The 25,945-nt window shown below is 52.9% G+C and overlaps 2 protein-coding genes across 3 annotated transcripts in view; both read right to left on the reverse strand.

Moving 5' to 3' along the window:
- Positions 1-4,660: 4,660 nt before the first annotated feature.
- On the reverse strand, positions 4,661-7,806 carry RPL13 (ribosomal protein L13). Of its 2 annotated transcripts, XM_008065392.1 has the most exons (6): positions 7,726-7,806; positions 7,307-7,424; positions 7,052-7,193; positions 6,699-6,872; positions 5,948-6,004; positions 4,661-4,860 (listed from the first exon to the last, which is right to left on the reverse strand). In XM_008065392.1, exons 2-6 carry the CDS (start codon positions 7,408-7,410, stop codon positions 4,702-4,704), a joined length of 636 nt encoding a protein of 211 aa, XP_008063583.1. In that variant the 5' UTR covers positions 7,411-7,424; positions 7,726-7,806; the 3' UTR covers positions 4,661-4,701. The 2 variants fall into 2 exon arrangements, with proteins under 2 accessions (XP_008063583.1, XP_021571667.1); XM_021715992.1 differs by lacking the exon at positions 7,726-7,806 and having other exon boundaries at positions 7,307-7,474.
- Positions 7,807-13,755: 5,949 nt separating this feature from the next.
- The window catches only part of SPG7 (SPG7, paraplegin matrix AAA peptidase subunit), a 59,672-nt gene continuing 47,482 nt past the window's right edge, over positions 13,756-25,945 (reverse strand). Inside the window, exons 11-17 of the mRNA XM_008065398.1 lie at positions 24,230-24,332; positions 22,351-22,461; positions 20,026-20,141; positions 18,060-18,216; positions 17,286-17,452; positions 16,985-17,062; positions 13,756-14,578 (exon numbers count right to left, since the gene is read on the reverse strand). Of these exons, the coding sequence (XP_008063589.1) occupies positions 14,414-14,578; positions 16,985-17,062; positions 17,286-17,452; positions 18,060-18,216; positions 20,026-20,141; positions 22,351-22,461; positions 24,230-24,332 (897 nt within the window). The 3' untranslated portion in view covers positions 13,756-14,413. The remainder of the gene's footprint in view (positions 14,579-16,984; positions 17,063-17,285; positions 17,453-18,059; positions 18,217-20,025; positions 20,142-22,350; positions 22,462-24,229; positions 24,333-25,945) is intronic.

Consider the following 25,945-nt stretch of genomic DNA (forward strand, 5'->3'; position numbering starts at 1 on the left):
AACTTGATGAGACCTCATCTCTACAATAAATCAAAAATTAGCTGGGTGTGGTAGCGCGCGCCTGTAGTTCCAGCTACTTGGAAGGCTGAGGCAGAAGGATCGCCGGAGCCTAGCAGGTCGAGGCTGCGGTGGCCAGGAGTGGCCATTGCACTCCAGTCTGGGTGACAGAGTGAGACTCAAACTCAAAAAAAAAAAAGACAAGTCTCACTGTTGACCAGCCTGGTCTTGAACTCCTGGCCTCAGGTGATCCTCTTGTCTTAGCGTCTCAAAGTTCTGGAATTACAGGTGTGAGCCACCACACCTGCTGCAACTAGTTTTGAAAAAAGAGCATATATTCTTCTATGATGTAAAAAAAGGAAAACAATAACCTAATATTCAGAAACCATAAGAAAAAATTAAATGCAACTTTAACAAAGCAGCTACAAGATAACCAGATTCAAAATAAAATTCTGGGCTGGGCGCAGTGGATCATGCCTATAATCCCAGCACTTTGGGAGGCCGAGGCAAGTGGATTTCCTGAGCCCGCAGCTTCGAAATCAGCCTGGGCAACTTGATGAGACCTCATCTCTACCATAAAATTAAAAATAGTCAGGCATGGTAGCTCACGTCTGTTGTTCCGGCTACTCGGAAGGCTGAGGCAGAAGGATCACTAGAGTCCAGAAGTTCGACACTGGGGTGGCCGTGAGCATGCACGCCACTGCACCCCAGTCTGGGCGGAGTGAGACTCCAACTCAAAAAAATAAAAAAATAAAAATTTCTGCCTGGAGGGGTGAGAACCACGTGTTAAAATACAGAGCAGGCCGGGCACGGTGGCTCAACACCTATAATCCCAGTACTTTGAGAGGCCGAGATGAGAGGATTGCCCGAGCTCACAGGCTCGAGACCAGCCTGGTCAACTTGGTGAGACCTCTACAATAAAATAAAAAAAATTAGCTGGGCATGGTGGCGCATGTCTGTAGTTTCAGCCACTTGGAAGGCTGAGGCAAAAGGATCACCAGAGCCCAGTAGGTCAAGGCTGTGGTGGCCATGAGCATGCCACTGCACCCCAGTCTGGGCCGGGCCGACGGAGTGAGACTCCAACTCAAAAAAATAAAAAAATAAAAATTTCTGCCTGGAGGGGTGAGAACCACGTGTTAAAATACAGAGCAGGCCGGGCACGGTGGCTCAACACCTATAATCCCAGTACTTTGAGAGGCCGAGATGAGAGGATTGCCCGAGCTCACAGGCTCGAGACCAGCCTGGTCAACTTGGTGAGACCTCTACAATAAAATAAAAAAAATTAGCTGGGCATGGTGGCGCATGTCTGTAGTTTCAGCCACTTGGAAGGCTGAGGCAAAAGGATCACCAGAGCCCAGTAGGTCAAGGCTGTGGTGGCCATGAGCATGCCACCGCACTCCAGACTGGGCAACAGAGTTGAGACTCCAACTTAAAAAAAAAAACAAAACTCAAACAACCCAGAGCTGTACACGTGTCCTCCAAAGTAAAAAGTATTAAATTTTATTTTATTATTTATTATCATTTTTTGAGTTGGAGTCTCATTCTGTTGCCCAGACTGGAGGGCAGTGGCTGCTCCCGGCCACCGCAGCCTTGACCTGCTGGGCTTCGGTGATCCTTCCACCTCAGCCTTCCAAGTAGCTGGAACTACAGGCGTGTGCTACCACACTCAGCTAATTTTTTGATTTATTGTAGAGATGAGGTCTCAACAAGTTGCCCGGGAGGGTCTCGAACCTGCAGGTTCAGGCAGTCCACTCACCTCAGCCTCCCAAAGCGCGGATTACAGGCTGAGCTACCAAGCCCAGCTTAAATTTTAAAATAGAAAAAAGAAAATCTGGAAACAGTTTGGAAATGTTCAAATTCCTAATACGTAGTTTTTTAAAAGTAAGCAAAATAGCCAATAAATTGATTAAAAATTATTTGCAACTTCTTTTTTTTTTTTTTGGAGTTGGAGTCTCACTTGGTCACCCAGACTGGAGTGCAGTGGCCGCTCCCGGCCACCACAGCCTTGCCTGCTGGGCTCTGGCTCTCAAAGTGCTGGGATTATAGGCGTGAATTACCGCACCCAGTTCTCTTTCTTCTTTCCTTCTTTGTTTCTTTCTTTTTTTTTTCTTTGAGTTGGAGTCTCACTCTGTCACCCAGACTGGAGTGCACCGCAGCCTCGACCTGCTGGGCTCCGGGGATCCTTCTGCCTCAGCCTTCCAAGTAGCCAGAATTACAGGCATGCGTTACCACACCCAGCTGATTTTTTTATTTATTGTAGAGATGAGGTCTCGCCTGCCCAGGTGGGTCTCGAACCCGCAGGCTCAGCCTCACCTCAGCCTCCCAAAGGTGTGGGATTACAGGCTGAGCCACGGAGCCTGGCTCTTTTTTTTTTTTTAAAGCAGGATTTATTGAGAGGACAGAAAAGCTCCCACATTGGAAAGGGACCTGTAGGGGTTGCCCTCTTTGTGAGTCAGAGTCACACCCTGTCGCCCAGGCTGGAGTGCAGTGGCACGCTCAAGGTCACCACAGCCTCCACCTGCTGGTCTCAGAGATGCCTTCTACCTCAGCCTTCCAAGACCTTTTCTTAAATGTTCTTTGCCTGTTTTTAGGAGATAGCACTTGTCTGATAGAAGTTGCAAATAAGCCGGGCTTGCGGCGAAGTCTGTAATCCCGCGCCTTGGGAGGCTGAGGTGAGTGGATTGCCTGAGCCTGCGGGTTTGAGACCCGCCTGGGCAACTTGGCAAGACCTCATCTCTACAATAAAAATCAATGAGCCGGGTGTGGTAGCGTACTCCTGCAATTCCAGCTACCTGGAAGGCTGAGGCGGAAGGAGCCCAGCAGGTCAAGGCTGCGGTGGCGCTAAATGTGCCACTGCACTCCAGCCTGGGCACCAGAGCGAGACTCCGACTCAGAAAAAGAAACAAAAAGGAAAGGGGGGAAACGTGCCCAATGCCATTACCGACCAGGTCAAAGCTGGTCTTCAGATTCTAGACCTGCCAAGGCTGCCACACGTTCGCCCCCTGGTGACCTCCTCCGGCGTTGCTGGCAGTACTGCCCTGGGAACTGTCCAGAGCTGCCTACACGTTCAGGGAAAAGGCCAGCACAGACCCAGCCCGTGTCCCAGGAAAAGGCTAAGCAAGGAGCGCACAGCCACAGCACACCCGCCCAGCTGCAGGTTACAATCCGCCCATGACTCGCGAGTGTTTACTCTGCAGGTTCCACCAGAGGCATGGCTGGAACAAAAGTATCCCAGGACCCCCCCAGCATCCTTGCTGGCTGTTCCCAGGCTGTGCTCAGCTCTGCTAGACACAGGGTGGCTGTCAACTGTTGTAAGGACCAGCTCCAGGGTGCACTGGGACAGGAAGGCATATGCGTTGGTTGACCTTTTCAGAGCCAGTGTGTCCACACTTACAGGGGTACCAGGACGTGTCCCATGGAAGCCCAGAAAGGTCAGAATGGACCTTGCTCTAAGCCTTCCATCCCGAGCCCAGCATAAACCGAGGGCTCTCCCATCAACCCCCAGGGCTTCCTCTGTGCACTCCTGGCCTCCTGCTGAAGTTTCCTCCACCTCGGGAAAACCAGGCTCTCTCAGGGGGTGTAGGCAAGCTCAGCAGCTGGTTGTCTGGGTCTCTGGTAGAGATCTGTTATGAACACAGCTGAGCACCGTTTTCTGTGTCGTCAGGGATCTTAGCGGATTAAGCAAACTGGGAGAAAATGCAGGATAGGACCACTCTGGGCAGTTTGCTGTCTGTAAAATAGGCACAATGCCTGTCTAGCAGGTAGAGTATGGCCCGCTGCACCCAGAAACACAGGAGGGCGGCCTAGCCTCATTACTGACTCCTAGCAGGCCCACAGCTGGTCTACAAGTAGCAAGGGGGCTCTGTGGTGGCAACTTGGCCACAGCAATGCTGACAACATGAAGTGCATACCTAGTCCAGGTGCAGCCCTGCAAAGGTCCAGGTTCAGCTGGCAGCTGAGTGTGGGGTTACATGGGATGCCAGCTGGAAAGGCCTCCTTGCAGGACCAGCTGCAGCTGCCCTGCATCCTACCTGAAGACACCACAGCCAGGCTGGAGCCTGTAGGACACTGAGTCAGCTATAGTCATCTTTCAGCCAGATCCCCAGTGGAGGCTGGTGCCCCCATGAAGCGCTTGGAACAGGGTAGTCCCCACCCTGAACGGGCTGAAGCATCCACAGGCAGGAAAACAAAGTGTGACTAGTTCCCCAAGCTGCTTCCACGGGACTGCATGGCTATAGCAGCCAAGCACACGTTCTGCTGTGGCCACAGGGTGCCTGGAGGGCCACTTGGCCCCATGGAGTTCTAGCCTTTCTCCAGGGCGAGCAGGGACACTCTCGTCTACTGGGCAGCAACAGTGGCTTCAGGATATCTTAGTGACAGCCAGAGGCTCTTCTGCAGGACAGCTGGATGGGTGAAGATAGGCCAAGGGTGAGCCCAGCTTAGCTGTGGTGGTTGTGTATGAGGAGTGAGCAGGCCAGAGTCCTGAGGTCCTAAAGTAACTGAAACCTATGCTTGGCCAGTCAGCCTTTGCACCCTCTCCACAAGAAAGCCCCCACCAAACCAGTGATTAGTCAAACACTGTGCTGAGACAAAGCCAACTGTAGTCTAACAACAGCCTTTCAAAGCACCCCCAGGTCCCATGGCTCCTAGGAGACACATCAAGTGAAGCTTTGTGCTAATTTATTAATAAGTCCCAACAAGGCTTTACTTTTTCTTCTCAACATCCTGTTCTGCGGCCTCCTTGGCCCTCTTTGCCCGAATACCAAAGAGCCGGGCGTTGGCGCGGGCCATTCGGAGACTGGCAAAAGCCTTGAAGTTCTTTTCCTCTTCAGTGATGACTCTGGCTTTCTCCTTTTTGTAGACCTGCGAGGGAAGGATGGGGTCAGACCCATACCTGCACCACAAACCACTGTCCAGCAAAGCTCTGAGGCCTTCCTGGGAGAGCAGCCACAGACCTAAGGTTGAAAAATCACACGTAGACTGCCCAGAAGACGCTATCACCCTCCCTGGGACTTAAAAAAAATAGCTCTTAGCCGGGCTCGGTGGCTCAGCCTGTAATCCCGCGCCTTTGGGAGGTTGAGGTGAGTGGATTGCCTGAGCCTGCGGGTTCGAGACCCGCCTGGGCAGCGAGACCTCATCTCTACAATAAATCAAAAAATCAGCCGGGCGTGGTAGCACATGCCTGTAGTTCCAGCTACTTGGAAGGCTGAGGCGGAAGGATCGCTGGAGCCCAGCAGGTCGAGGCTGCGGTGGCTGGGAGCGGCCATTGCACTCCAGTCTGGGCGACAGACTGAGACTCCAACTCAAAAAAATAAATAAAAAAAACTCTTCAGTAGGGAGAGGTGGCTCATGCCTGTAATCCCAGCAATTTAGGAAGCGAAGACAAGAAGATTGTCTGAGCCCATGGGCTCGAGACCAGCCCAGGCAACGTGGCAAGACCTCGTCTCTAGCCAGGCATGGTAGCGCGCGCCTGTAGTTCTGCTACTTGGAAGGCCGAGGCAAAACGATCACCAGAGCCCAGCAAGTCAAGGCTGCGGTGGCCAGAGTGAGATTTCAACTCAAACAAACAAGCTCTCTTCTCTCCTAATTTGTTCTTGGTTACAAGATTTAAAAAAAAAAAAACCGCACCCTCTCCTGAGCACTTGTTGGGTAGGTGACAGAATCACCACATAACAGAGGGCTGCTGTGACACAGCCTCTCCAACAGGGGGGCGGGGACCCAGCATGTGGGGGCAGTGAAAGTGAGGACTCCAATGGCTTCCTGAGAGAGACAAGGATACCACCACGCAGACCTTGCTGTTAGGTACGAGGATCATGAGGAACACAGGGTTTCTCTGATTAGGGCTAGAGGAATGCTCTCTTCTGCAACCTAGAGATCTCAACATCCACCCCAGCTGCCACTGCTCACTCCCTTTCACATGATCCCAACCCCAGGCAGCACCAGCACTCACGTTCCGAATGGGCATGACTGGTCCGGTCAGCTGGGTGGCCAACTTGAGTTCTTCAGCCTGTAAGAGAAGTGGACTCAGTATCAATGTCAAGAACTCCACAAATTTTTCTAGACAGCTCTGGATATAAAACATCTTAGAAACACAGTGACTCACACCTGGCAGAAGGGACACTTGAAGCCAGGAATTAGAAACCAACCTAGGCAACAAAAAGAACCTAACTCTAACAAAAATTAGTCAGGCTATTTTACTTATAAGAGACAGGGTCTTGGGCCGGGTGTGGTGGTCCACGCTGTAATCCCAGCACTTTGGGAGGCCAAGGCAAGATTGCCTGAGCCCAGGGGCTCAAGACCAGCCTGGGCAACTTGGTGAGGCCTCAGCTCTACAATAAATCAAAAAGTTTGCTGTGGTGACGTGCGCTTGTGGTTCTAGCTACTTTGAAGGCTGAGGTGGAAGGATCGCCTGAGCCCAGCAGGTCCAGGCTGCAGTGGCTGTGAGCTTACACTCCAGCCTGGAAGACAGTGAGACACCCAACTCAAAATAAGTAAGTAAAATTAAAATCTTTTTTTTTTTTTTTTTGAGTTGGAGTTGCACTCTGTTGCTCAGGCTGGAGGGCAGAGAGACGGCTGGCCCTGAAATCCTGCACTCACTGAGCTTCTCAAAGGCTCATCCAGCAATTTCAAGCAGCCCTGCACCCACCAAGAAGCCCTTCGGCCCCTGGCTGGCCACGAGTGTCCCGCATTCCTGCACTCACCGAGCTGTCTCCCTTCTTGGGAGCCGAAGGCTTCCTGGGGAAGAGGATGAGTTTGGAGCGGTACTCCTTCAGCCGTTGCACGTTGGCCTGCAGGGACTCGGTGGACTTGTTGCGCCTTCTCGGGTCCACGGAGATGCCGATAGTCCGAGCCACCTTCTTGTGGATGCCAGCCACCTACGAGAGCCAGACAGTGGTGAGGCTCCGAGGAGCCTCCACCCCGGGTCCACGGGCCAGCGCTCGGCCATCAGATGGAAAAGGGTTCGAGCAGCTGTCATCACAAGGGAGCAGCGATTCCGGAGACTGTCATCACGCGGCCGGGCCGGGACGAGCCGAGATTCGCGCACACCACTCACCCGCAGCTCCTCCAGGCTGAAGCCTCTGCCAGCTCGCACTCGAGTGTGGTACCTCACGGTGGGGCACCTGACGACTGGCCGGATGGGTCCCGACGCGGGGCGCGGGGCGATGCGGCGGGCCCTGGCCTGCCGAGCCTTGCGTCTGCGCAGAGAAAAGGTCGGGCGGTCACCGTCACCCTCGACCCCGGCCCGCGACTCCCCCGCCCCAACCGCAGACGAAATCCAGGCCTGGCGACCCGAGTCAGCACCCCTCACCTGCGGATCTTCCGGGCCGGTTGGTTGAACCACGTAGCCACGCGCCGCTGCCAGTCCTTGTGGAAGTGCGGCTTCAGAATCATGCCATTCCGGCTGGGCGCCATGACTGCCTACGGCCCTGGGGCCGCGAGGGAGATGGGGGGGAGCGAGTAAGAGGACGGGCACCGGCCGCGTGCGTCCCCGGGCAGCCGCCCCGAGCCCTCCATGCCGGGCCATCGCCCCGAGCCCTCCAGCCTGGGTCGCCAGGTCGCGCCTAAAGAACCTGGGCCTTGGCCAGACGCCGTCAGCGTCCAAGAGGCTCCGGCCTCGGCTCGAGGCCTCTCCATGGCCGCGTCGGCCACACAGCTAGGCCGATGGCGGCGGATGGAGCTGGATGGTGCGGGATGGAGCCCGAAGGCGCCGATACCGTTCAACCTCACCTCTGCAGGAGAACAGCCGAGCGGAAAGAAGGAAACGCCGCAGAGCACTCTGGGATGGTAGTTGGCACGGCCAATCAGAAGCGCCGAGAGTCCTGACTAATCAGATCCAGAGACGGAAGTGACGTTCCCGGCAGCTCTCCCGGCAGCCCTCGCGCCAGCCTGGTCGACATGACGCCGTCCGGGACGCTGGGCGAACCGATCTGCTTGGCGTTTCCTACCCTTGTCCCGTTCGCCGCTGCTGGAAGCTCCCGGCGCTGCAGCCCCCGACGGGTGGCAGACGGCACCGGCCCGCCTCTGCAGTGCAAGCTTGGAAAAGCGGGCGCCTTGCCCAGGAAGTCCCCGTCTGGGTTCTGTATGCTATGGGCACACGTTTCTGGGACGCAGAAGCTGAAGTGCGAGTATGCGCACCCGTAATCCTCCCCGGTCCAGCGTTCCTTCCCCTCCACCCACTGGAAATATTTGTAGAACACTGAGTGTTTCCTGTAGGCGGGACGCTCAGTTTTTTTTTTTTTTGAGTTGGAATCTCTCTGTCACCCAGACTGGAGTGCAGGCCACCGCAGCCTTGACCTGCTGGGGCTCTGGCGATCTTTCCACCTCAGCCTTCCAAGTAGCTGGAACTACAGGCGCGCGCTACCACACCCGGCTAATTTTTTTGATTTATTGTAGAGATGAGATCTCACCAAGTTGCCCAGGCGCATCTCGAACCCGCGGGCTCAGGCAATACACTCACCTCAGCCTCCCAAGGCGCGGGATTACAGGCTGAGCCACCGAGCCCGGCTAAGGGATGCTCAGTTCTTACACGCATCGTCCTACTTGATCCGCACAGCCACCGAGAGTGAGGGGATGGCTGCCGCTGGCCTCTTGCTCCACTGTCTACGCGAGATGCGGGCGCAGTGGCACAGGCTTCGGTGACTTCTGAGGACAGGCATGACCAATTGAAAATGTGACACACGGCCGGGCATTATGGTTCACGCCTGTAATCCCAGCACTTTGGGAGGCCGAGACGAAAGGATTGCCCGAGCCTACCAGTTCTAGACCAGCCTGGGCAACTTGGCAAAACCTTGTCTCTAGAATAAATAAAAAAAATTAGCAGGGCGTGGTGCTGCAGGCCTGTGATTCCAGCTACTTGGAAGACTGAGGTGGAAGGATCGCCTGAGCCCAGCAGATTGAGGCTGCAAGTGGCCGTGAACATGCCACTGCACTCCAGCTTGGGCAACAGTGAGACTCCGACTCAAAAAAAAAAAAAAAAAAGAAAATGTCAAACACTCTTAATGGTTATATCTATTGCCACCCCTTCACACAGAGACAAGTATTTTTTTAAACTTTTGGCAATTCCCTCAGGTCCCTTCCCACTGTGGGAGCTTTTCTGTCCTCTCAATAAATCCTGCTTTAAAAAATATTTTAAAAATAAATGTTTTTAAGTAGCCAGGCACGGTGGCTCATGCTTGTAATCCCAACACTTTGGGAGGCCGAGGCTGGAGGACTGCTTGAGACCAGGAGTTCAAGACCAGCCTGGGGAACATAACCAAGCCCCTCTCTACAAAAATAATCAAAAAATTAGCAGGGCATGGTGGTGCATGCACCTGTAGTCCTAGCTACTCAGGGTGAGGCAGGAGGATCACATGAACCCAGGAGGTAGAGGCCACAGTGAGCTGTGACTGCATCACTGCACTCTAACCTGGGAGACAGAGACCCTGATTTGAATAAGTTAATTAGAATAAACATTACGTAGCCAAACATGCAACCATGTCCTGTGCTCCACAGTCTGGGAAATCACTAACACTCTCATTGCTATCTGAAAATCTGTCCATCACAATAACCCTCTTTCTTCCCCTGGTAAGACTTAATCCGTATTTTAAGCACTGTGTGACACAAAATGAGAACTTTGGAGACCTGTGTCCTGCATTGAATAGGCTGCTGATAGCTCTCTGCCTTACCGCAACACCCTTAGGTCTTAGGAAGCTCAGGATGGAGCCCAGCACCTGTAGTCCCAGCTGCAGGCTGAAGGCTGAGGCAGAAGCCCTTAACCCAGGAGTTGAAAGCTACAGTGAGCTATGATTGTGCCACTGCACCTCCACCTGGAGAACAGGCCACGACCCCTTCTCTGTTTAAAAATAAATTGCCCTAGGACACTGAGGGAGCGGGGTGGGGTTGGAGGTTTGAAACTGGAAACACTACTCTCAGAATCCGGTTAACTGGAAGGAAGTAAAGTTGTAATGACTGACTAAAACAATAAAGAATCCAACTGTGCCATGCTTGAACACTCCGTATTTTACTTCCTTTGAAAAGTGTGCAAGATAGGGAGCCAAGAGATCTAATAGCAAATTCTGCTGAAATGACGCTCAGCTTTCCCGTTGAGAAAGATGAAGGAAGTGAATGATTGTACAGGAGTCCTGATACAAAGTCCTGGCTGGTGCAGGGGATTTTCCAAATCTGTAGCTAGGGCACAGAACTCCACAGACAACTCTGCTTAGGAGCTTCTGTGCCGGGCTTGGGTCTGCAAGGGCCACTGGAAGGGCTAGTTAATGTCCCTTAAAGCAGCACCCAACTAGGGAATGCCAGGGATTCCCACCCCTGGAGGGGCAAGAGTGTGTTTTGCATAGGCTCCTAGAGTTCTCTTGCAGGTCTGCACCCCAATTACCCATAGCAGTAACCTGCTCATTCTGAACCTGCACTGCAGTGGCCTCCCCCTTCCCACCCTCTCTCCTCCACTCCTTGCTGGTGCTTCCTGAGAGCACCTTCCAGATCTCCGGGTCTTCAAACAAATCAGAAAGAAAGAAAACAAATTATGCCCTTAAAACACTTTGCAAGACTCAGAATGCTCAGTTTGTCATCTACGTATCAAGTGGTGAATTAGGAAAAGCAGTACCTGAATGACAGACAAGAGAAACTTTCCCAACTCATAACCTACACACAGGTCAGACTTAGGCCAAGTCTGAAAATGTCTGTAATATGAGAAATGCTAATATCAGTGGAAACCTGAAAGTACACCATTCACTAAATCAAAAGTGTCTATATGTATAGATCAGAGTGGATGAGAACAAGTCATATTACAATTTTTTTTTGAGTTGGAGTCTCATTCTGTCGCCCACACTGGAGTGCAGTGGCCACTCCCGGCCACCGCAGCCTCGACCTGCTGGGCTCCGGCGATCCTTCCGCCTCAGCCTTCCGAGTAGCCGGAATTACAGGCATGCGCTACCACGCCCAGCTGATTTTTTGATTTATTGTAGAGATGAGGTCTTGCTGCCCAGGCGGGTCTCGAACCCGCGGCCTCAGGCAATCCACTCACCTCAGCCTCCCAAAGGCGCGGGATTACAGGCTGAGCCACCGAGCCCGGTTGTATTACAATTTTTAAAGTATGAGTTAATTTTTTTCTTTTCAGCGAGGAAGGAGCATGTAATAACACAAAAGATACGTGGTCCTAACCAGGGGAAATGAGGACAAGCTGGAGCCCACACTTCACATACACATAGATTACATATACCTAATCCTGAGTTGTACCTCACATCTCTATAATAAAATAATATTTAAAGTTAGTTTTTTTCTTATCATATTCTTTAATGGTCTTTTGGGGCTTTCTGTGTTTTTTTTTTTGAGTTGGAGTCTCACTCTGTCACCCACACTGGAGTGCAGTGGCTGCTCCCGGCCACCACAGCCTCGACCTGCTGGGCTCCGGCGATCCTTCCGCCTCAGCCTTCCGAGCAGCCGGAATTACAGGCATGTGCTACCACGCCCAGCTGATTTTTTGATTTATTGTAGAGATGAAGTCTTGCTGCCCAGGCGGGTCTCGAACCCGCGGGCTCAGGCAATCCACTCACCTCAGCCTCCCAAAGGTGCTGGATTACAGGCTGAGCCACCGAGCCCGGCTGTATTACAATTTTTAAAGTATGAGTTAATTTTTTTCTTTTCAGCGAGGAAGGAGCATGTAATAACACAAAAGATACGTGGTCCTAACCAGGGGAAATGAGGACAAGCTGGAGCCCACACTTCACATACACATAGATTACATATACCTAATCCTGAGTTGTACCTCACATCTCTATAATAAAATAATATTTAAAGTTAGTTTTTTTCTTATCATATTCTTTAATGGTCTTTTGGGGCTTTCTGTGTTGTTTTTTTTTGAGTTGGAGTCTCACTCTGTTGCCCAGACTGGAGTGCAGTGGCTGCTCCCGGCCACCGCAGCCTCAACCTGCTGGGCTCCGGAGATCCTTCCACCTCAGCCTTCCGAGTAGCCGGAATTACAGGTATGTGCTACCACGCCCGGCTGATTTTTTTTTGATTTATTGTAGAGATGAGGTCTCGCTGCCCAGATGGGTCTCGCACCCGTGGTCTCAGGCAATCCACTCACCTCAGCCTCCCAAAGGCATGGGATTACAGGCTGAGCCACCGAGCCCAGCAATTTTTTTTTTTTTTTGAGTCAGAGTCTCACTCTTACCCAGGCTGGAGTGCAATGGCACACTCAAGGCCACTGCAGCCTCCACCTGCTGGGCTCAGGCGATCCTTCCACCTCAGCCTTCCAAGTAGCTGGAAACACAGTTGTGTGCCACCACCCCTGGCTAATTTTTTTTTTTTAATTGTAGACACGAGATCTTGTCAAGTTGCCCAGGCTGGTCTCCAACCCCTGGACTCAGGCAATCCTCTCGCATTGGCCTCCAAAAGTACTGGGATTACAGGTGTGAGCCACCACACCTGGCTTCTGTGACTGTTAAATATACACATCTATTTTTTTTTTTTTTGAGTTGGAGTCTCACTCTGTCGCCCAGACTGGAGTGCAGTGGCTGCTCCCGGCCACCGCAGCCTCGACCTACTGGGCTCCGGCAATCCTTCCGCCTCAGCCTTCCAAGTAGCTGGAATTACAAGCATGTGCTACCACGCCTGGCTGACTTTTTTGATTTATTGTAGAGATGAGGTCTCGCTGCCCAGGCGGGTCTCGAACCTGCGGGCTCAGGCAATCCACTCACCTCAGCCTCCCAAAGGTGCGGGATTACAGGCTGAGCCACTGAGCCCAGCTATACATCTATTTAAAAAACACGTCTGTCTCCAAAAGGAGACCTAACTTCACTGGGTGAAGGTGACAACAGAAGATACAATCAGGCCTTGCCTTGTTGACTCTGCTGGGTGGGGCTATGTCCCAGGGTCAACCACATAGGTTGCCCAGTGCAGTCCAGCTGCTCCAGGAGGCCATGTGCTGCTGTTGAAGTTCCTTCACTTCTAAGACCCTGAAGAAGGTAGAGGAGCAGTATGTTTTAGCACAAGATCAGAAGAGTTGGTATAAATCCTGCTATCTTTTTGAATATGAGTGAAGTATCTTGCAGATCACCAATGACCAACCAGGCTTCTATGAATTACAGCAGGATCCATATGACCTTCCCTCCCAGATGGCTGCCAGGATGCTTACACCAGCAGGCTCTGGGAGACTAGACTGCACCTCACCTGGCTCTGGTGAGGTACCATTTCAACTGCTCCTAATCACACTAGCTAAGCATCTTCTGCACTCAGCAAATGCTGTTGCAAAGGATAAACAGAAATGGGCTGGTTTAGTGGGCAAGGTACAAAGGGGAGGAGCTTGGCCATATGCACTTTAGGACAATTACAGGGGACACCACCCTAGAGTAACACCACCAGCCCAAAACCTCCAACTATGTGCTGATCTTTAGTAATGAATTTGAAGAACTGGGGCAAAGGTCAAAGTGATCCTCAGAGCTACCCACCCTCAGGTGTGTGACTGCACCTGCTTGCCTACAGACAGCAAGTGTTTCCTCAATCCACTCTGTCAAGAAGTGACTGTCATCCAAGGAGAGCAGGGAGCATGAGCCAGGAATGTGTGTCATGTGCCCCAGGACATGGGGACTAAGCCCACTGTTGGGTGTCCTAGGTCCTTTATCCCTACAAGGTCCAGGCCCTGGATTCCTACAAATGGAGTTTTTCACTTGGTCACTGCATGGCTCAAATTGCAGACTGAAAACACATGCTCCTGTGATCAGGACAAGCCTATCAGCTCCTCTGGTCAGACAGTAAAAATGAATATTTTCCATCCACAGAATTTATTAGCAAGGTATCACAACACTTCTTAGGGCAGTAAAAATGAGGGTGTCCCAGTGCTGCAGGACTAGCCCAGCAAGGAGCGTCTCAACTCGCACTGATCCACACAACAGTAGGTGGCAGTGTTGAATCCTCTAGAGCCTGGTCCCAACTGGCCCCACTGATGAGTGAGCACCATGACAGAGCCCCTGAAGACAGGACAGTAGCTCAGAGGGTCCTTTCATCTGGGATCTTAGCATTCTGAGGGAGCCACAGGAACGGGGCTGGGTCTGCACAAGCTGGCATGAACAAGGCTCTGTTCAGTCTCCCACTGAGCTGCCTCTGATAGGTCGGCCCCACTGGAAACAGTGTCTGTAACTCTGGGCCGTGTTCACACACACCCACCACAAGCACTGATGACCTTCCCCATAGGGGAAAACAACAGACACATGCAAAGATCCAACAGGCATTTCTGCAAGGACATTTACTCATCATGTAGAGGGAACTCAGGACACAGCTCTCAGAGCCCCTGCACGGGGCCTGCTGACAGGAGGTCGAGCTGCAGCCAGAAGCTCAGGGGCCACTGAGTAATGAGTGCACGTCCAGACCACCTGCACGTGCAGCCAGTGAATCCTGGCTACTTGGGCCAAGGCAGCTCCTCCCCTCAAAGCTGAGTGGCCTCCTCCTCCCCAGAGTCCTGCTTCTCCCTCTGGGCATCCAGCCACCTCTGCGGTGCAATCATCTTCTTAGGTCCATGGGGCGGTGGGCCAATGAGGGCCTCAATGTCCTCGTAGTTTATCACTTCCTTTTCCAGAAGGGCGTTCGCCAGCTAGAGAGAACAGACGTGGCAGTGTGTGAGTCCTCAGGACAAAGATGCAGGGCATCTGAGCTGGGGCCTCGCTCACAGAGCATCTCTATGTCCCAGGGACGCAGCAGGCACGAGGGTCTGCCTGTGAGAGGGCACCTTGGACAGGCAACTTTCCCAGGGAAGTGCAATGGCAGCTTGGGCAAGCAATCATCACACCATCTCAGCCTTGGAAATGATTTTCCAGCTGCCAGTTTCATTCATTTTCTACCTCCCTTCAAAATCTCTGCTTATTTCTAGCAACTGCAATTTCCTTCACCAAACAGGGTGTTGTGTGCCTGTGGGAGTGCTGAACTCCCCTGAATGGAAATTTGGGAGCAGGACACTGGGGAGAGGGTGTGTGAGCTGGGGGACCTCATGATTTGGGGAAGGGAATTTCTGTTGCTCCTTTTAAAGTCAGGGTCTTGCTCTGTTCCCTAGGCTAGAGTACAGTGGTGTGATCATAGCTCACTGCAGTTTCAAACTCCTGAGCTCAAGCCATCCTCCCACCTCAGGCTCCCAGGTAGCTGGGGCTACAGGCATGCACCATTGAACCGCTAATTTTTTTGTTGTTGTTGGTATAGAGTCCTCTCGCTATGTTGTCCAGGCTGGTCTCGAACTCCTGGCCTCAAGTAATCCTCTCATCTTGGCCTCCCAAAGTGCTGGGATTATAGGTGTGAGCCACTGCGCCTGGCCCTCTTCTACATTTTCTGAAGAAAATGGTAACGCCTTGGATGGGTGCAGTGGCTCACATCTGTAATCCCAGCACTTTGGGAGGTGGAGGCGAGAGGACTGCCTGAGCCTGCAGGTTCATGGCCAACCTGGACAACTTGGCAAAACCTCATCTCTAAAAAAAGAAAGAAGCCGGGCTCGGTGGCTCAGCCTGTAATCCCGCGCCTTTGGGTGGCTGAGGTGAGTGGATTGCCTGAGCCTGCGGGTTCGAGACCCGCCTGGGCAGCGAGACCTCATCTCTACAAAAAAATCAAAAAATCAGCCGGGCGTGGTAGCGCATGCCTGTAATTCCAGCAACTTGGAAGGCTGAGGTGGAAGGGTCCCCGGAGCCCAGCAGGTCGAGGCTGCGGTGGCCGGGAGTGGCCACTGCACTCCAGTCTGGGCGACAGAGTGAGACTCCAACTTGAAAAAATAAAAATAAGAATAAAAAAAGAAAAAAAAAGAAAGAAAAAAAATTGTAACTCCTGAAACTGGGGCGATTCATCGTGGCTGCAAAAGACAAACATTTCCCCCCTGGGCTGCTCTGGTACTTTACTAAGTGCTGAAACCCACTGACTGAGTGAGCAGCTCACAGTTCAAGCAGAAGGCAGACACATCACTACCGCCAGGGAGATGCCCGGCCTGCCCCACCCCCTTGCCATGCCCCACCCCCCGCTACCCTGCCGTGAGCCCACGTCCTGTAGAGCTGGCCTGTCAGCAAGGGCGTGTCCATGATCAGGGAGGCCTCGTCGACACACAGGCGCCGGCTCTGCCTAAGACTGCACTGCTCACCTCCTGGGGAGGCCGGTGCTGCTGGTCTGGGGTCGACCCTGGTCCCCACACCAAGCCTAGACTGGCAGGGCAGTTACCTTGCTTCGAGAGACAGGAGAGAGATGAACAAATAGCTCCCACCTGCTGTCCCCTGCCCATCCACCACAGCACCAGAGCCACCCCCCACTGAGTTCCAGGCAGTGGTCACCAGAACACAGGGACACAAGGAATTCCGCCTCAGGGCTGCCCACCTAGTTTCACTAAGAGAATAACACCAGACAGTCCCAAATTTCCAATCCCAACTGAAGGATGTTCTACAAAACCCTAAGCCAGTCTTTCTCAAAACTGTTGAGGTCACCAAAAACAAGGACAGTCTGAGAAGCCATCAGAGTCTAGACAAGCCCAAGGAGATGTGGTGACTGAATGTCATGTGGGCTCCTGGGACAGAAAGAGTGGAAACATGAGTGAAGTGTGGGCCCCAGTTCACAATGACGGCCAAGGCAGTTCATCCGGTGGGGAAGAGCATGCTTCCACTGATGAAGATGTCAACCTGCGAAGGATGGAGGTTCAAGGGAAATCTCTGTACAACAACTAAAACTTTTCTGTCAATCTAAGATGAATCCATAATAAAACTTTACTTTTAAAATTTTTTTGGGGGGGAGAAAAAAATTTTTTTCAGGAATAAAAGTTTAAGAGGTGGAAAAAAATTAAACTCAACACAATGCTGGCAGCCACTGGTGTCAAGTGCCAGATGCTGGGTACCAGGTGCCAGGCCGTGGGTGCTGACGAGCTTCCTGCCCGAAGGAATATTGGCTTGCCATGTGCATGACAGGAGCATGAAACCCTGATTTCAGCTGAGCCACACCAGAAGCACACACGGAAGGGTAGCCACGACCTGCTGGCACTTACCATCTGTAGCTTGTCGAGGTTGTCCTGCAGCACCTTCTCTGTGTGTCTGTAGGCCTTGGCCACCAGCAATTTAGCCTCCTGGGGACAAAGGAGACAGCTCTTTCACGAGAAGGCCATGGGTCACTGCCATAGCCTGGCTCCCACACTAGGTAGAGAAAGGCACACGGTTGCAGAGACAGCAGAACTCCTGCCCCATGCCAGACAGGCTCCAAGGCCTGCCTGGGGTTCAGCAGATGGCTGGGCCTTTCCTGAGGGAGCTGGCAACCCGTCCCCTCCCCCCAACCCCGTGGTAGGGTCTCACGTGATCCATCATCTGCTGGAGGCCCTGGCTGAAGGGGCGCCGCCCGATGCCCACCAGGCCCTCCTGTGTCTCAGGGAAGGAGATGGGCCCGATGCCAGGAGCCATCCCGAACTGCTTCACCATGGAGTAGGCAATATGGGTGACCTTCCGCAGGTCGTCCTGCGCCCCTGTAGTGCGGGGTCGACAGGGAGCTACCCTCAGCACAGCAGGCACACAGGCGCCCGTCAGAGCCCGCAGGCGGGCACAGCCAGGCTATCTGTACCTTCCCCCTGTTCTCTGAAGAGTTGCGACATATCGAGGCTCCCATTGTGGCAGGTGTGGAGCCAAGCCCGAATCTGTGTGAGGGAAACGCATCAGCCTCGAACCCTGATGCCTGAGATGGGACTTCCCAGTGAAGTCACCATTTAAGAGCAGTGAAGTCACTTCTATTTTACTCAGTTTTGCGTGGACACTGCCAATCACTACCTAATTTATTCAGCTTCTTCATAGCACAAATGTAAAAGCCCAATTAAGTGATTCAAAAAGTCTTACTAATACTTGTATCCCCCAAAGTTACTGAAATAATAAGTAAAACGGCTAAATGGATTAAGAATAAAAAAGAAGTCTTGCTGAGTTCCAAGTCTCCTTTACCCATAGCTCATTTTTAAAATAACACTTAATGAAATTCAAAACGACACTGGCAACGGATTCAGCCCCAACACATGTATTGAAACAGAAGGGATATGGCTATAAAAGCACTTGGAAAACTCCAGCCTCCCGAGGGCTGTCCCTCACCGGAAGTGACCTTATTAAAGGAGAGGGCCTCCGAGGCGCGTCCCCCCAGAGCCATGCACATCCGCTCAAACAGTTGCTCCTTGGTGAAGAGGTGCTGGTCTCTGGGGAGCATCTGGGCAAAGCCCAGGGCGGCGTTGGTCCGAGGTGCGATGGAGACCTGCAGTGGGTTAAGAGGGTCAGGTCAGCAAAGCGGGATGCGGCTTTCCAGGAAGATGGGCCATTTGAGAGGAACGTGTCATAGGAGGGTCTCAGAGCAGAGAGCACATCTGCACCACCTCCAGCACTGAGGATGACCACTCAGAGCAACACCTGCTTGACCAGGAGGGTATACCATCCTCCTCTAGTCCCAGGGACACAGAGAGTCAAAGGACAAAATTCAAAGTACAGGCCTCCTGACCAGTGCACTGCTGGCTCTCAAGGCAATGGGAACCCTGGACACACAAAAGGGAGAGGCTATCCCAGTCTCTGCCTCTCCCACAGCCCACCTGGGTATGCAGGGGGAAGCCCTGCTCCAACAGGACAAGGGGAAGGACAGGCTGTCCCGGTCTCTGCCTCCCCTATAGCCCACTGCGGGTGTGCAGGAAGGGGCCATGCTCTAGCAGGACAAGAGGAAACCGTTGAGTCAGGGAGGAGGAGGGTGGCTGGGCCTGGTGCCTTGTGAGCAATGGCAGCCAGAGGACCTGTCCAAAGCTCCGGTGCAAATCCAGAGCTCAGTTACCGTAAAGGACAAAAACCACAACTGTACAGAGATGACCACACCATGACAAACCCAATAGGAACGCCACAACCTTCCCTCTAGAACAGCCAACCACAGGAAAGGGACTTTTTTCATTACAATTAGTTTATCTGACTTTTGTCCATCAATTAAAGTGCAAATTCTGAGCAACAGGAAATTTCACTTCTGCTAAATTGTGGGTTTTTCTGCATTCATTTTGAGTTTTTGAAATAGTGTGTTGAAATATAATCTTCACTGCTGAGTTTTTAGTGTCCCATGTTGACACTCACTGCGAGTGTCCATTCGCCTCACATTGGTTCTGGGCAGGTCTGCCAAGGCCAGCAGGTGCCTGGTCACACACACTGTCACAACCGTCATGAGCATGACCAGCCGGATGCCCTCAGACATCAGCAGACAACTTTGCTACTACCCACACCTTCGAAAAACAGTACGAAACAGAACACTGAGCAAAGTGCTGGTTTCTGCAGCATGCCCTTGGGTGGGATGTAGGGCAGCTGCCTCTCAAGTGAGCTCTGGCCACAGCATTTGCCAGCTACTTGGGGCTCCGCTGTTGAAGGGTGCCCAATCCAGACAGCCATGGCCTCCCCCAGGGAACGGAGGAGCTCCTGTGAGTTGAGAGGCTGTTATGTCACCATCTGATATGAGGGTATTTTCATCACATTCACGAGGGCCATGGCAGTAGTGTTTTCTTTTTTTTGAATTGGAGTCTCACTCTGTTGCCCAGGCTAGAGTGTGCAGTGGCACACTCACGGCCACCCCAGTGTCGACCTGCTGGCCTCTGGCAATCCTTCCATCCCAGCCTTCCAAGTAGCCAGAACTACAGGTGTGCGTGACCATGCCCAGCTGATTGTTTATTTTATTGTAGAAACAAGGTCTTGCCAAGTTACCCGGGCTGGTCTCGAACCCGTGGGCTCAGGCGATCCACTCACCTCAGCCTCCCAAAGCGCTGGGATTACAGGCTGAGCCACCAAGCCTGGCCGACAGTAGTGCTTTTAACTGAATGTGCAGCTCACTTCCTCTCAGTATCAGGAGTCGCTTTAGCATGGACAGGCTGAGGGCAGACAAGGACAGTGAGCCCATGGCATGAGGTGACCTGGGAGGTCTGCTGGTGACTGGAACCAGGGCCAAGATGTGACACGCCCCCTCCTGCCTTGTGCTGCCCAGTTCCTGCCCTCCTATTCCCTGGCCTTCCCCTTCCCAGGCATGGACACAGTGCCTGCTGGGACCCACCTTCATGACGGCCTCAGTGTGCTCCAGCAGCCAGCCTACTAGGGCATGGCCCGACTCGTGAAATGCGACCACCTTCTGCTCCTCCTTGGACAGAATCTTGCTCTTTTTGGCAGTTCCTGGAAGACACCAGGGACAGGAGTTGAGGCTCATAGCCCTTCTCCAGCACTGTCCCCAGCCCATGTCATCAGGCACAGTCCTCTCTGCCTGTGTGCCTCCTGGACCACTGCCACCCTTCTAGGAAGCCTCCCCTCCCTCTTAGCTGAGTGGGTTTGCAGAGCTGAGGGTCACAGAATGGCTGGCTTCTGGCTGTCACCAATGGGAGGAGCAGGATCTCCTGAGTTCCAGGTCTCCTGCTGAGGCCTGGCAGTGGCAGCTGCAACTCCATCACGTGATGATTCCCCGCCATCCCTTTGAGAGTGACCGCCTCGCACCCCGGCAACTCAGCTTTCCATTATAATCCCTCAACTCACCCCTGCCCACCCCATCCAAATTACTGGTGAGGTTACACTCGCTGTCCCAAATGTTCCCAACATCCTCAAGTTCCATTTTACACACCTACATCACTCTAATCATGCTTGTATTCTCTCTTTTTCTCGCATTCTGTCTCTCTCCCTCTTTCCCCCTCTCTCTGCTTCTCTGTCTCTCTCTCCCCGCCTGACTCTTCACTCCCACCTCATGTGACGGGGATGGAGGACTGCATCCCCACTCGTGGCACCCTCCCTGCCAAGGTCTGTAATGAATCCCCGAGCATGTTTCCTGCCATGGTGGACTGAATGTGTGCCTTCCCTGGAAGGTCCAGGGGCTACCCAGGCAGGGTTTGCCCATATCCCTGGAGCACAAGGGCAGATCCCAGCATCAGAGTGTGGGTCCGACAGGTGTTACCTGGACATGGGCAGACATGATCCACAGGGCGCCTGCCAGTATAAGAAAGTGTCCCATGTGAAGGGCTCCTGGGCAGTAGGCATCAGGTCATTCGCCAGGTGGAAGAAACATTCCATGTAAGGACACAGTGGACACTATGCCCACCCACATCCACATCCAGTCATCTCTATGAGGGCAGGGCTGCCACCCACCAGGCACTGGAACTGGGGTAGCCAGGAGCTCTAAGACACTCAGGTGGCCCACACTAGGCAGGACAGTACTCCCTACATGTCACACACCTGCTGGCATGTTCTTGCCTGTCACTCCCACTCAGGCTTTCCTGCTTGGATACCATCATCGAAATCTTTTTTTTTGAGTGGGAGTCTCACTCTGTCGCCCAGACTGGAGTGCAGTGGCCGCTCCCGGCCACCGCAGCCTCGACCTGCTGGGCTCTGGCAATCCTTCCACCTCAGCCTTCCAAGTAGCCAAAATTATAGGCATGTGCTACCACGCCCGGCTGATTTTTTTGATTTATTGTAGAGATGAGGTCTTGCTGTCCAGGCGGGTCTCGAACCCGCGGGCTCAGGCAATCCACTCACCTCAGCCTCCCAAAGGCGTGGGACTACAGGCTGAGCCACTGAGCCGGGTTCATTGAAATCTTATCCGTTCCCCTGTAATGTAAATAGCCTGCACAAAAGCCATCTAGCAAGACATGGCAACTGCAGTCCTCTCTGCCTAGGCTGCTGCAGGAAAGCACCTTTGCTCCAGTACTGATGGAGCCCACCCTCCCTGTCTTGGGTACCCGCTGCTTTCCTGAGCTGTAGCCCGGGAAACTACTGGCACAAACCCCATTCCCTGAGAAGAGGTTTACCACGTCTGGGTGTTGCCACAGCAGGCTGGAGAAGTTTCTAGATCTTACTCTCAGTGAGCATCCATAGAGTGACAGAGTGAGGGACAGCACCCACCCCCACAGCCAAGGCTCACCTCTGCTTCTGTGGACGACCACGGTGAGGTGTATTGGCAGACGAATGGGTTCTGCTGATGCCGAAGGCTGAACAGCAGATACCCACCGAATCCATGGGGGTGGAAGCCTCGCCTACCTGAAAATACGCCTGGGTCTGGGCAGGTCAGCCCTCAGCCTGCACAGGGAGGCCTGCGGGAACGCCATTGCCCTGGTTGTGAGACACCCATGTGCTTCTACCTGAAGACTGCGTCTGCTCGTAGGTATACTATCGACTCAGAGGATAAGTGGTCTTGTGGAGACCTGACTTTAAGAAGACAAATGACTTTAAGCATGCTACCTCCCATCCTTACTGAAATCACATGGAGTTCAAGTCTGGCCCTGGCTCCATCCACCTCACCCCTAATTTTATTTCTGGAGTAACAAGCCTCTGCCTGGGTGTTTCTGGAGGGAAAGCCCTGCTGAGAACAAGAGTGCAACAAAGGTGCTTTGCTGCCTCTTACCGGCAATGACACGCTCCACTGCGTACTCGAAGTTGAAGGTGTGTACAGACGTGTGTCCCTCACGTGCAGCATGCAGTGCGGCCTCATTACAGATGTTGGCAATGTCAGCTCCTGTCAAAACAAGCCAGGCCTGGGTGCTCTTTCTATGAGAGTTTCAAGGAAGGCAAGGAAAGGAGGGGGCACTCAAGGAAGAACAAAGAGGGAAGGAAGAGCAGCTACAGAGTGCTGCTGCAGAGGGGCCAAAGGTCCAGGGCCTCACCAAGGACATAGAGGCAGAGGTGATAGTCACTGGTATTGTGCACGACTGAAGCCATTTCACAGACACACAGAGCCACTGAGTGATGGCCACGCTGCCGACTCCACCTCTCCACCTGAGCTAGCAGTGTGACTGCATGCATGTGGCGTGCTTCCACATGACTGTTTTATCCCACCTGACAGCTCAGATAAGCACTGCCAGGTAAGAAATTAAAGATTCTCAGCCAGGCTCAGTGGCTCACACCTGTAATCCCAGCACTCTAGGAGTCTGAGGCAAGAGGACTGCCTGAGCTCAGGGGCTTGAGACCAGCCTGAGCAACATGGCAAAAACTCGTCTCTACAATAAATCAAAAAGTTAGCCAGGTGTTGTAATGCATGCCTGTAGTTCCAGCTACTTGGAAGGCTGAGGTGGAAGGATCACCTTAGCCCATCAGGCCATGAACATGCCACTGCATCCAGCCTGGGCAACAGTGAGACTGACTCAAAAAAACAAACAAACAAAAAAAAAGAGCCAGGCTCGGTGGCTCAGCCTGTAATCCTGCGCCTTTGGGAGGCTGAGGTGAGTGGATTGCCTGAGCCTAGGGGTTTGAGACCAATCTGGACAATTTGGTGAGAACTCATCTCTACAATAAATCAAGAAAAATTAGCCAGGTGTGGTGGCACGTGCCTATAGTTCCAGCTACTTGGAAGGCTGAGGAGGAAGGATTGCCTGAGCCCAGCAGGTCAAGGCTGTGGTACCCCTGAGCAGCAAGCCACTGCAATCCAGTCTGGGCAACAGAGTGAGACTCTGACTCAAAAAAAAAAAAAAAGACATTAAAGGTTCTCTATAGCCACAAGATTCCAGTTAAAGACCTTAAACAGCCGGGCTCGGTGGCTCAGCCTGTAATTCCACGCCTTTGGGAGGCTGAGGTGAGTGGATTGCCTGAGCCCACGGGTTCGAGACCCGCCTGGGCAACTTGGCGAGACCTCATCTCTACAATAAATCAAAAATCAACCGGGTGTGGTAGCGCATGCCTGTAGTTCCGGCTACTCAGAAGGCTGAGGCGGAAGGATCGCCGGAGCCCCGCAGGTCGAGGCTGCGGTGGCCGGGAGCGGCCACTGCACTCCAGTCTGGGCAACAGAGTGAGACTCCAACTCAAAAAAAAAAAGATCTTAAGCAATCATCAAAGGGAAGAGGCTGTCACAGTGAAAGGGATTTCTGTTTACATTAACTTAAGATGAGAGTCACACAGAAAACAATGTTGATCTGTGATGTCTGTTTCCATCAACCTAACACTCAGACAGTGAAGGAGGGAGGAGCCTTCGCTGGCTGCACCTGTGAGGGGCATCCAGGTGCATGGTCCCATGGGAAAGGCCCTGAGTGATATTCCACATTCCATGGGCAGTCAGTCCAGGATGCCCTGAGGGTAGAAGTCCCGGGGCAGCATGAGGTCACTGCTGGGAACAGACATTACCAGCGCTACCTGGAGTCTACACGGGCAAGGGCACCTGTTCTCCAGCACTGGGAGGAAGCAGGGCCCACACCCTTCAGCTCTCTCACTGCCCACCCAGGCTCATACTAACCAAGACGCCAGAGAAGGGGCAGCACCCCCAAAGGAGGGCCCAGGTGGCACAGTATACATACCACTGAAGCCAGGTGTCAGCTCCGCCAGACGCTGGGAGTAGAAAGTGCTGGCCTGGGTCAGCTTCAGGCTCTTCAGGTGCTGCTCGAAAATCTCCCGCCTCTCCTGCCAGAAAAGGGAGAGGACTGGGCTGGGCTCCCAGGCGATGCTGCAGATATGGCTTATGTCTGGGGAGGGATATCCCCACACGTCCGCCCTGTGGACATGGCCCTCTGGAAGGCCATGAGAACTGATGGATTTTTTTGTGTGTGAGTTAGAGTCTCAATGTCACCCAGGTTGGAGTGCAATGGCGCGCTCACGGCCACCGCAGCCTCAACCTGCTGGGCTCAGGCAATCCTTCTATCTCAGCCTTCCAAGAAGCTGGAACTACAGGCACATGCCACCATGCTTGGTTAATTTTTTTTTTTTTTTGAGTTGGAGTCTCACTCTTGTTGCCCAGGCTGGAGTGCAGTGGCCACCACAGTCTCGACCTGATGGGCTTAGGCGATCCTTCTGCTTTAGTCTTTCAAGTAGCTAGAACTACAGACGCATGTCACCACGCCCAGCTAGTTTTTGTGATTTATTGTAGAGATGAGGTCTCACCAAGTTGTCCAGGCTGATCTTGAACCCCCAGGCTCAGGCAATCCTCTCGCCTCGGCCTCCCAAAGTGCTGGGATGACAGGCATGAGTCACCACATCCAGATGGAACTGCTGGATTTTAATCAGGCTCTTCACCGCCAATCACCACCTCTGTTTTGGAAAACCAAAGAGAGCGGCAAGCACCACTTTAACAACAAAAAGAAGCCAGGTGCGCTGGCTCACGTCTGTCATCCCAACACTTTGGGAGGCAGAGGCAAGAGAATTGCTTGAGCCCAGGGGTTCGACCCAGCCTGGGCAACATAGCTAGATCTGGGGTCTACAAAAAAATCAAAACATTAGCTGGATGTGGTGGCACAAACCTGTAGTCCCAGCTACTCAGGAGGCTGAGGTAGAAGGATCATGCCACTGCACTTCACCCCAGGCAACATAGTGAGACCCCCCCCCCCAAAAAAAAAAAAAAAAAAAAAGCAAAGAAAAAACAGAATAGACTAGAGAAGAATGAGGTTCACCAACAGCAAGGGGTTCTCCTGCAAAATGTCTAATGCACACATTTTGCAGGTCCTACACCCTGGTGGTCAGACACACAGCCAGCCTCTCTGGGGAAGCTGGTCTCAGAGGGAAGGGCCTCTGCAGCCTACCCTGCTCCCTGGGCCACACCAAGAGGGTATCCACCCTCATGATCACAACGAAGGTCCTCTGCCAGAAGGCGTGATGTCTGGCCACAGCCTGGGACAGAGGAACTGGGGGAATGCCACAGGCCGTCGGCCTTCTTCCCGCCCATGTGCAGATGCACAGCCCATGCTTCCAAAGCCAGTGGTCCCAATGGAGATGCAGTGAGAACAGATCCTCTGTTGCCCAGCTGGAGTGCAGTGACACGCTCATGGCCACCACAACCTTGACCTACTGGGCTCAGGTAATCCTTTCACCATAGCCTTCCAAGTAACTATAGGCATGCACCAGGAGGATTTGGTTTCAACTAAAAAACAAACTCCAACTAAAAAACAAAAACAAAAAACAAACCAAAAAAGCTCAACCTAGACCAGCACATCCAACTCCAAATTTTTTTTTTTGAGTTGAAGTCCCACTCTGTCACCTAAGCTGGAGTGAAGTGGCACGCTCATGGCCACCACAGCCTCAAA

Source organism: Carlito syrichta, unplaced genomic scaffold, assembly GCF_000164805.1.
Source record: "Carlito syrichta isolate Samal-C Ts95f unplaced genomic scaffold, Tarsius_syrichta-2.0.1 Scaffold103346, whole genome shotgun sequence".
Classification (NCBI taxonomy): Eukaryota; Metazoa; Chordata; class Mammalia; order Primates; family Tarsiidae; genus Carlito; species Carlito syrichta.

Bases quoted from the DNA above. Each gene is read 5' to 3' on its own strand.
- RPL13 (XM_008065392.1), bottom strand. From the start codon at position 7,410: ATGGCGCCCAGCCGGAATGGCATGATTCTGAAGCCGCACTTCCACAAG. The intron at 6,005-6,698 runs GTGAGTGCAGGA...CTTCTCTTACAG, and splicing joins CCAAGAAGGGAGACAGCTCG to GCTGAAGAACTCAAGTTGGC. The intron at 4,861-5,947 runs GTGAGTGCTGGT...CTTCCCTCGCAG, and splicing joins CAGTCATGCCCATTCGGAAC to GTCTACAAAAAGGAGAAAGC.